Below are 9,821 nucleotides of genomic sequence, written 5' to 3'. Positions count from 1 at the left end.
CAAGTCTTTATGTACCCCTGTTTCCTTAGATCATTTCCGGAATATGTACGGGTCATTACCTGTGAAATTCGGGGGTGGGTGGTCGAGGAGGCACATGATGATTTTTGGAAGTGGGGGGGGTGGGGGGGGGGGGGTGGACGCCCCTCAAAATGTTAATTAACTGACAGGGACAACTAGAAAAAAAAAGAACCCGTGTAGTAAACATTAAAAAAACATAAAATGAAATCCGCCTCTTACCGCGGCCAATCGCTCGTCCTTGCCGAGGGTCGGGTGGAGGTGGGAAGGGTGGGGGTATTAAGGGGAGAGATGAGGGGTTGGGCATGGTTCTAGAGTTACCTGCCAGTAAAGTTACCGGAATGACTTCATGATACTGTTGCGCACCAACCACCTAGCGACAGCCCTGGTGAAGGGGGTCCGGTACTGCAGGGTTGGTAACCTTTCAGGCAGGTGTTGAAATCAGAAGCTGATGGACTTGTTGACACGGGATAGTCACGACGAAGCTTGAATAGGAGGACATACGTGGGAAGGGCGGCAACGAAGGAAGCATATCAGAACAACATCTCGACAGACAAGATGGGACTTGGGCCGACCAAGTGGTAGCGATCGACGAGCCTGAATGAAAGAACACATTGCGGGACAGTTATTATGCGCCATGGTTGAGACCAGTGCGGGCAAGACCGTCAGAATAGACTGAACCAACATGGTGGTGAAAGTAGCGTGTTGTACTGCAATAAAAACGAACATCGATGAAGAGAGGACGAGACTGAAGAGTTTCGATGGCTCAGAAGAGCAACAGTGTGGCGAATGTCTTTTGGCGTCATGTCGTCCGGAGGTACATCCATGCCGGCAGAAAGAGGCAAGCAAGATCAGTCTCGCTTCAGATGCACCTCGTCTCTCGTCCCCGAGTGTCAGTGGGGAATCTAGAAGCTGAATCTATCGTAACGACTCGGACTTGGAATAAACTCATTTTCCATCAAAGTCCGAACACGTCTGCTAGCGCTATCCTCGACACTTGATCCAATGCTGATTCTGCTCTTCCACCAGGCCGCAAGATGTCACAAACGTTTTAGGGTTGAACAGGGATGTGTATGATTTATGATTCTAGTTGGTATCAGAGCGTTTCAAGTTTTGGGCTTCACTACTATAAAAGATTGATTGAATGCTTGACCGGCCATTGTCATCCCTCTAGCAAGTACTCCTTGCTTTTGAATACTTCCAGAAGTTGTTTCTTGCTCATGAATTCGGAAGATTTTTCTGATGGAGAATGGTCATACGATCCAGCATCGGCTTCCCACTGCTCATCCTCCTTATCAGGCAGAAGAATCGCATGCTTAGAATTATGTCCCCGCGCATCTATGTCGACCTGGTGAAACACTCCTTTCCGGTCAATGTCTAAGATCGCTTTCTTCCTGGAGCCTAGAACTTGCTTTAGGCAGTATTCGGCATGATCCACGCTGATGATCTTTTCCCCGTCAATGCTTACAATCAGATCTCCGACCTTTCAAACTTGTAAGATAAGGAAAGCAGAAACCTCTCACAGATCTCAAGTCCTGTTTTCTACCTGTTCCTCCACGCAGAAAAGTCTATGGTTTTATCTAACACCAGACCTTTCGCTCGCATTTCAACCCACGTTTTGACTTACACAGAGTTGTCGTTGGTTGGATATCAAACTTCCAGGCATGATGTCTACAACTTTTGCTCTTTCTGTAAAAATATCAATATCCGCTGCCAAGATCACTCCCAGGATTTCTGAATTTCAATCATCACCCTACTGCAACACAAGAAGGAAACACCATACCGTTTTCAAGAACACTTTCCATCAAGTTGGCATTCGCCTCTTCGAATTGTGTCAGCGGGTCGGAAATTTGTCGTTTTTCCCGTTTTTCCCTTGCTCTGTACCAAGTCGGTTTGAAATTGTTAGCACGAAGAAAGTATCGTTCTCCACAAGGCACCTCGCTCCGATTTTCTTGTCGTCATTGAAAATCTTCCTCGATGATTCATTGCTATGTAATGAATCGTTGTTTCTCTCAGATGGTGTCGTCTTCTGTACGTGCTGATGAAAAATCAGCGATCTAGACAAGAAAAGCACTAGTGAGTACACACCTTTGGATTCTCCACAGAGATCGAAGGTGATTGGTTTGTTGGCAACTCGTTGAACAACTTTGGATTCTCCACAGAGATCGAAGGTGATTGGTTTGTTGGCAACTCGTTGAACAACTTTGGATTCTCCACAGAGATCGAAGGGGATTGGTTTGTTGGCGACTCGTTGAAGAATCCTACATCAGGTACTTTAGTGTTGCTCAATACTCTCTCTGTTGTCTCGGCCTTCTCAGCACTCTCATGCTTTGACTTCTCCAGCGCCTTGTTCCCAAACCGCACCAGATCATTTGCCATGACTCCATTCTGCGCAAGGACCTCTCAGTTGAAGACATTCTCTTGCTGCCTGTACCTCATAGAAAGCGTCTCTCCATTGCAGGCGCATGGTCTCAAGCTCCTTCTTCCAATCGATAAGCCAGTTCTTCAAGCCATGACCAACCTTGCGCAAGTTTTCCAACAGCTCTCCCTGACTTCTCAAGCTTTCCTGACTGTTCTTCTGCCAACATCGATGCACTTCTGCAGCTGTGGCCGAGACTGCCTTCATGTCTCCCTCCTCTGCTGCCTTCTGCAAGCGGGCGAGCGCTTGTACCATCACTGTTCGCTGAAACATGTCGCCCACACGCACACGATGCATCAAGGCATCATTAGTCAGGCCCTGCAACCCTTGTGATGAAAGAAACTGGAGCAAGAAACTCACATCTCGTTTCCTGACCGTCAGCCATACCAGAGAGCCTGGAAGGTCGCAACCCTTCATGGCTTCCTCGATGTTTTGACTGCTCACTTCCTGCCCGTCGACCTTCACAATCACATCACCGACGCTCACAGCGCCGCATTCCATGGCAGGACTTCCATCCATGATGCACCCTATCGAGCATCCAGACAGAATTATGCCACACTGTTCAAGACCGAGTCAAACAACAAGATCCAGAACAGCAAGTACTGCACCGTGCACTGGGGTAAGTCATCGTGCTCGCTCGCTTCTGCTGAGACCGAGAGGGTGAGGACGTCGATAGCATCCAACATGAAGGATGTCATGGAATCCTGGCGCTCAAGACTGCCATGCAGCTTCTCCAGCCTCTCCAGGCTCTGCATGATGCGCTCCTCCTGCATGGTAGACTGATTTTTCGCTGCGAGGTCGCTTGTCAACTCCGAGGGTCCGAGGCCGAGTGCAAATCAGTGGGGTGGGGGGTAGTTCGGGAGTTCCGGGAGGGGAGTGGTGGAGTGGTATCGGAAGGGGTACTTGTAGGAAACGGGACCCGTGGTACAGTTGGCCGTACGGTGCACGACAGAAGAGGGGTACTTCACTCCCTAGAATTAACTTAACTTTGAATAGCAACCTTCAGTATGCTCATATTTACTCATCAAAGTTAAGTGAAATTCATTCGGAACGATCCCGGGGGCCGGCGGGCCTTCGGTCAGCTGCGGCCCGACACTGAGAGAAAGGGCGTCCCTGTTGAAGGATCCCTGTTGAGGGAGACAGGAAGGAATACGTAAAGGGCGATGGTGGAGGATCAGGGAAGGAGGGCAGCAAGGAGGAAGCTGGAGGAGCGAGGAGATGAGTTGAGCAGGAGAGGTGGACCAAGGCCAGCACTTGTCTCTACCTGCCTGATGCTGTCTCTTCTATCCTGCTGGGTCGATGTCGGGATGGGGTGGGCAGTTCCAGGACCTTGTGTGCAAACTGCTCACGTCGCCGTATCTTCATCGTTCTACCGGCGAGGTCCCCGGGCATCAGCACTCGTCGAGCACAGAAGATCATCATGCTCGATGCCGACTAGGATGTCAGATCAAGATGATCAAGAAGAAGAGGACGACGACGACAAGGAGGGCAAACTTCAGGACCTCGCTGTCGCTCGTCGCTCATTGCTCGGTCTGATTCTAGGGGGTGGGGTTGTGGCGATGACGAAGATTTACGGAGAGTCGGAGCTGCTGCAGCTTGACTCCATGTGGAGGAAGACCTTTCCTCAGGAGAGGAAGGCAATCAGGCCTTCTGTGGACCCCACGTTTGTTTCAGATCTGGGGGACTTGATCAGGGCGGTAGCTGTGGAGGATCTTCGTCTGGTTGCGGGAGATGCCTTGGCTTCAGAGGAAACTGAGGTTGCCTCAAAGGCTGCTTCCTTCTTCAGGATGCCTGACGGCGGACAGCAAGCAAGATCACTGTTGGATGAGCGGAGGACTGTGGAAGCCCTTTGGATGGATGAGAGGATGGCGAACCTGGCTCTGTATGCGAGGATCCACACGATTGGGTCGAGGCTTGCGAGTCCTTTGAGCAGGAAGCAATACGTTGAGAGCGTTGGGAAAAGATTTTTACAGTCCTCATTCTTCGGAGGTGAATTTTCAGCAGCCAAGTACCGGGTGAAGGACCCGATCCAGGACTATGCAGTGTGGTATGAGGGCCTGAAGGAGCTCTTGCGATGTTACACCGCAAGAGGGTGAGAAGAGGGGGATAAAGAGGAGGAGGAGGAGGAGGAGGAGGAGGAGGAGGAGGAGGAGGAGAAAGAAGGATATCGATGCAGTAATCATGGTCCGTGGTCGCAGGTACGGGATCTGCAGCATCGGTGAGAGGGGCACAGGAATGCTGGACGAGATCTCGTGGAGAGGTACGGGAGCAGCTTGACACGCCTCCTCTCTCACTACAACGAGCAGAGGATCGCGAGTCCTCGTTCACTGTCTTTGTCTCCGACCTGGCCGTCAACGATGCTGCACAGGTGATCGTTACTTCTTTCTGGCGGTCCTCCTGACCCTCGGTCCTCCCAGGCTCTGGCAGGAGAGTCGATCAACGACCTTGCGGAAGTCATGCTCCCAACTCCCGTCATCGTCGAGTATCTTCGCGCCATGGGGATCCAGGTGGATGTTGCCTCTGGTATCCCTCCTGTCAGCTGAAACCTTGCAGTGCGATGCAGAAAGCTACTATCTCAGTAGCGTCTATACCAGGAATCCAGCTGACTACCATCCCGACTCCTTAGCCATTCAATTCAACCTCGCGTACAAAAAGTAGCTGCAAGATCTTGTGTCTATTGACATATTTACAAAACGACTCGCCGAGTTCTCTCACTCGCTCCTCAGCATATCGGTACCATCTGGGCGTTCGTTCTCCTCGTTGACTTGCTGGGTGTCTGTGACTGCTTTCCTGAACAAGAGTCACCCGAGCCTTCCTCGAACAGCCTTGCTCCTACCCTGACAGGGTCTTCAGCCCGAACGCCCCTCCGAAGGCCGTAAGAGCCAGCGACCTGCCATCCTCTCAGCACCCACGAGAGCCTCTACTGCACGCTACCTCGTCGCCCTCTGAAACAAGAGAGGAGCCAAAGTCAAGCCGTAGGATAAGATTCCTGGTTTCGCACAATCCCGGAAAATCCGACCTGAGGCGCGTGAGCTTCGGCGACTGCACAGCTTCGCAGCATTTGCTTCCCCTACCTTGCAGCTCTGGCGTCTTGAACATCCACTCATCATCTCCTGCCATCGCTTCGCCCCATACGGTCAGTGTGAACCTCTCATCAGCCTGCGGCACCAGCTCAGCAACCCCTGTGCGCACCCTTTCACCGACAACCTCTAGCAGCTTGATGATCGCATCGTGCCCTACTCGCGCCATGGTGCAGTGCACAGGGAACGTAACATGCCCGACGCCCCGAGGTAGAGTGCGGAGGGCATCGTCGATGTGGTCCAACTCGTATCCTTGGAGTACCATGGGGTCCAGGAGCCTGGAGGCCTACAGGAGCTGATGAGATGGAGCCAGAGAGCAGGAGGAGTCTTGGGCTCACCGCATCACTCGGCCCTTGAAACTTCAGCCAGCAGGTCCAGCCCTTCGTCCTCGTCACTGATAAGGATCGACTGCCCCAGCTACTCACCGGGCTGAGAGTGCCGGCGGGGTAGATGTCAAAACAAGCTGCGAAGAACTCTAGCCAGCTGTGTCAGAGACCTTGCATCCTCTTGCCAGAGGATTCACCTGATGGCTGGATCTGCGGCACTTTCCCTCCTGGGCCCATCCAGACATCGGCGTTTAAGAATACCTTGGAGGGTTCAATCATCAACCTGTTGAACTGGAGGGAGAGGAAGCACTCACTGGAAACCCAATGCTCTCGTTGCTTCCAGCGAGCTCTCTAAGGAACGTTAAACAAGGAACTATGCATCTCGGATCCTGGTCGGGTGCCGCATCAGGCCAGAAGCGCTCGCGAAAAGGAGGGAAACGAACCTTGAAGTCGAACTTGACCCCGACCCGAGCATTGTGGGGACAAACTCGATTGTGCTCCACAACTCGTAGACCTGAGCATGCTGAGTCATCTCAAAGGGAAAACAAAAGAATTCCAAATGGATTACAAAATTCCTGGAAGGTCAAATCAGACGTTCTGCTCGGCGGATGCGCCATGACTGCTATGTCCTTCAAAGATCCGCAGCTACCCCAGTTAACATCGGCTTCAAGGAACATGACGCTGCTTCCTTTGCTGAGAGCCCTTTCAAGCTTGGCAGAACTGTTTGTTGCATGGCTCCAGATGATCTGTCCGATGCCAAACGTCATATCATCATCGGAACTTTGTCAAACATAAACTCACGTCAAGTGGATTGGAGATTCCAAAAAAATGCAGTGTTTTCGACAGATTTTCGCCGCACTGCATCGCTCTCCTGCCATATTCCCCAGATTTTTCCCATTCCCACTCCTTGCCCTGCATCCTCTCCTCATCCACGACATCGAGCAGAACTGGATGCGAAGTGCCATGTTGCTTGCGATGCTTGTGCTTCCCCTGACTGTCATTCTTCTTGCTGTTATCGTAGGTGGGAAGTCTTCTTGCGAGGATGGCGGTGGATGAAACAACCATGTTGCTCATGTTCAGATTGCGAACTCAGGGCTCTCTGTTAACCTCACAGTCCTCGTAGCCTCCGCCATAGGCTGCGCCTGCTGCCACCGCATGGAGGAGGTAGAAATGGTGAGATATGGGTTGGGGTACATATCTGTTGGGACTTGGGGGTAGGGTTTCATTTGATAAACGGGGGTAGGGCCAACTATGGTAGGGTCCTAAATGGATGACACGGGTGGGTGGAGGTATCAGTGAGGGTATTTTATATGTTCAAAAGTGGGGTACAAACTTTTTCACAAGGTAAGGGTGGGTCAGGGATGTGTGTACGGGTGGGGTGGTGATTCAAACGAGAGAATGAGGGGGTGCAAAGATTTTGATGTGGGGTGGGGGTAATCGACGCCGTAATTAGGGAAATTGGAGGTGGGGTGGCCTGTAACAGATCTATATTATTGACGGGTAGGGGTACTCTAATCTGTTACTAGACGGGTATATTTGACTAACTATTGTAGGGTGATAATGATCAGGGAACAAATTGGTGGGGTAAGGGTCTTCAAATGGGGGTAGTTGGGCGGAAACTTCCAGGCCCGCCCGGCTTCCGATGCTTTGAAAGACTCCCGGTCGGCGGCGTGTACTAGCAGTAACACCGTGTAGCCCGGCCACCGGCCCGGGCCCGGCGCCGGGCCCGGCGCGGGGTTCTGATCCGAAACCAGGTTCTGATCCGACTTGCAAACGTGACGCATCCGGTTCACCAGGATCTTTCGTCAGCCCAAGGCCTCCCTGTCCTTCGCTGCCGCATCATCGTGGGTGCAGTCATGGTCGGCGGCGGTCACAGCCTGCCAGTCGGAGTGATGCCCGGCCGGTACTACACTGATGCGTCGGAGCCTCCGAGTCTCATTCCAAGTTCAGGCCGCGGCTATCTGCCATGATGACTTAACTTTAGTAAACCCTACTAATTTTGAGTAAATGCCTGATCATCAGTTCCGAACTTGCTATAAGACTCGGCCTCCGGGGCTCCGAGCCGGGCCGCCGGGCGGCCGAGCCTCGGAGGGCGGCTCGGCGCCGGGGCGCCGGCGGCGGCGAGAGTCCCGGAGTCTTCGAGTAGAGGTATAGCCCTCATCCCCGCTCATCGATTTTCACGTGCGAATGGATGCAGTGGGAAAATGTCTGAAGGATGAAGGGAGGGAGGAGAGGAGCGAAAGAGGAAAGGAGCATGAAGGGATGGACTAGACTTAATCGAAGCTGAGGAGGAGGAGGGGGGGGGGGGGGGGAGCACGAGGAGCACGAGGAGAAGGACGAGGACGAGGAGGACGAGGACGAGGACGAGGAAATATGAAAAATCTGCTGAATTTGCTCTTCAGGAAGAATCCGCAAAATCAGCAGAATTTTCACGTCGACTAGATCACAAACCAGTAGCAAGGTAACAACGGAACATTGAGAGTCATCTGCCCAAAGAAGACAAGAAACATCAAGTTGGAACTCCATCCTAGCCCCCCCTCCCCCCTCCCTCCTGCCCTCCACAAGGATCCTATCCCTTGGCTGGTAGAGGCCGGCAAGGTCCAAGGAGGATGCCGTTACCAGCACTGCAGGAGGTTGTGCTGAGTGGAGGAGGGGATGATTCTACCATGAACATGTGGGAGCTTATCACGGCAACGACGATCGTGTCCTATCGTCCAGCGTCTCCTGCTTCCAAGGATGCGGTAGCTACTGTGGGAAGGGATTTCTTTGCTGTGCCCCTTGCAAACAAACCAACGTTGCATGTCTTCAACTGGAGAAAGGACCAGGTATTCTTTTCCTGCCTGCTTGCTGCTGCTTGCTGCTGCTGCTGCTGCTGCTGCTGATGCTGCTGCTCTCCTCGTCCTGCTCCCTTCTCGTCCTGATCCTCTTGTTGCATTTCCTGTCTCATTGCTCGTCAGTTTGGTCTCTTCACCTGGAAGCCTCTTATTACCTTAAGTGTCTCCTCCTTTCTCCTCCTTTCTCCTTCTTCCTCCTCCTGCTAGAAGTTTCGCTCCATTGTTTCTTCCAGTCCTCCTTCTCTACAACTTTCTCCTCTATCACTTGTGTTCTGTCTCTTTCTTAGTTGGCCGCTGGCACTGATTTCCATTCCTCCCTCCCACTCCTGCCCCCTCTGCTCCTTCCGATTCTGCAGCCGCACGCGAAGATGTCTCTTCCCGAGAAGGTTTGCTCGATCGCAGCCAATGCCGACGGTGAGGAGCGTTCTTTTATCTTTTCACGGGTACCTGATGTGCAGCAGGAAGCTACATTCTCGCTGGAGCCGAGACTGGAAGAGTTTACTTGTGGGAGGAAAGTTTTATTTCATGCTGTGCAGAGGACGAGGAAGAGGGGGAAGAAGGGGAGGAAGGGAGAGAACAGGGTGGGGAGAGGGGAATGGTGGGATGGGAGACAAGGGAGGAGGAGGAGGAGAGTTGTGAAGGAAGTTTACAGGTGTGCGGAGGAGCTCTGATTCGAACGTGGGAGGCTCATTACAGATCAGGTGAAACTGCTTTGAGAGAGGAAGAGGAAAGGAGACGAACTGAAGACAGTGGCGAGACGAGGGAGAGAAAGAAGGGCAGGGCAGGGCAGGGCAGGGCAGGGCAGGGCAGGGCAGGGCAGGGCAGGGCAGGGCAGAGCGGAGAGGGCATCATTGCGGAAGAATTTGACAGCAGTCAACATGAGAGGAGCAGAAAGAGTGTCGACTGACATCGATGCAGTCACTTCGATCGCCTTCACTGACGACAGTTCGTTCATCCTCACTGCCTCTGAGGACGCTCTGGTATACAGAGAGAAGAGGAGGGGCAATGGGATCGTCGGCGATGTCGAGGACGGGAGGGGGGAAGGGGAGGGTGGGTCGGAGAGAAAGAGGATGGATGGAACATTTGAGGAAGGGGAAGGGTAGGAAGGGGAAGGGGAAGGGGGTGGGGAGGAGGGCGGAGGGGGGTA

The 9,821-nt window shown here is 52.8% G+C and overlaps 4 protein-coding genes across 4 annotated transcripts; 2 read left to right on the top strand and 2 right to left on the bottom strand.

The window, feature by feature from the left end:
* Positions 1-1,177: 1,177 nt before the first annotated feature.
* GUITHDRAFT_162252 (hypothetical protein) lies at positions 1,178-3,207 on the bottom strand (the record flags this gene model as incomplete). The annotated part of the gene is made up of 8 exons (XM_005836052.1): positions 1,178-1,498; positions 1,643-1,749; positions 1,799-1,893; positions 1,953-2,053; positions 2,104-2,403; positions 2,450-2,752; positions 2,795-2,992; positions 3,043-3,207. 8 exons carry the CDS (start codon positions 3,205-3,207, stop codon positions 1,178-1,180), a joined length of 1,590 nt encoding a protein of 529 aa, XP_005836109.1.
* Positions 3,208-3,597: 390 nt separating this feature from the next.
* GUITHDRAFT_136292 (hypothetical protein) lies at positions 3,598-5,060 on the top strand (the record flags this gene model as incomplete). The annotated part of the gene is made up of 5 exons (XM_005836051.1): positions 3,598-4,526; positions 4,633-4,694; positions 4,741-4,802; positions 4,852-4,941; positions 4,998-5,060. 5 exons carry the CDS (start codon positions 3,598-3,600, stop codon positions 5,058-5,060), a joined length of 1,206 nt encoding a protein of 401 aa, XP_005836108.1.
* A 1,122-nt stretch (positions 5,061-6,182) lies between these two features.
* On the bottom strand, positions 6,183-6,924 carry GUITHDRAFT_162251 (hypothetical protein; the record flags this gene model as incomplete). The annotated part of the gene is made up of 4 exons (XM_005836050.1): positions 6,642-6,924; positions 6,409-6,586; positions 6,284-6,354; positions 6,183-6,229 (listed from the first exon to the last, which is right to left on the bottom strand). Coding segments are annotated over exons 1-4 (567 nt in total), but the record flags the coding sequence as incomplete, so codon positions are not given.
* Positions 6,925-8,506: 1,582 nt separating this feature from the next.
* On the top strand, positions 8,507-9,777 carry GUITHDRAFT_136290 (hypothetical protein; the record flags this gene model as incomplete). The annotated part of the gene is made up of 5 exons (XM_005836049.1): positions 8,507-8,665; positions 9,031-9,088; positions 9,136-9,272; positions 9,327-9,375; positions 9,593-9,777. 5 exons carry the CDS (start codon positions 8,507-8,509, stop codon positions 9,775-9,777), a joined length of 588 nt encoding a protein of 195 aa, XP_005836106.1.
* Between the last annotated feature and the right edge of the window lie 44 nt (positions 9,778-9,821).

The sequence above is a fragment of the Guillardia theta genome, assembly GCF_000315625.1.
Source record: "Guillardia theta CCMP2712 unplaced genomic scaffold GUITHscaffold_19, whole genome shotgun sequence".
NCBI lineage: Eukaryota > Cryptophyceae > Pyrenomonadales > Geminigeraceae > Guillardia > Guillardia theta.
Note: the sequence above shows the minus strand (reverse complement) of the source record. Positions and strands in the feature narration are given on the sequence as shown.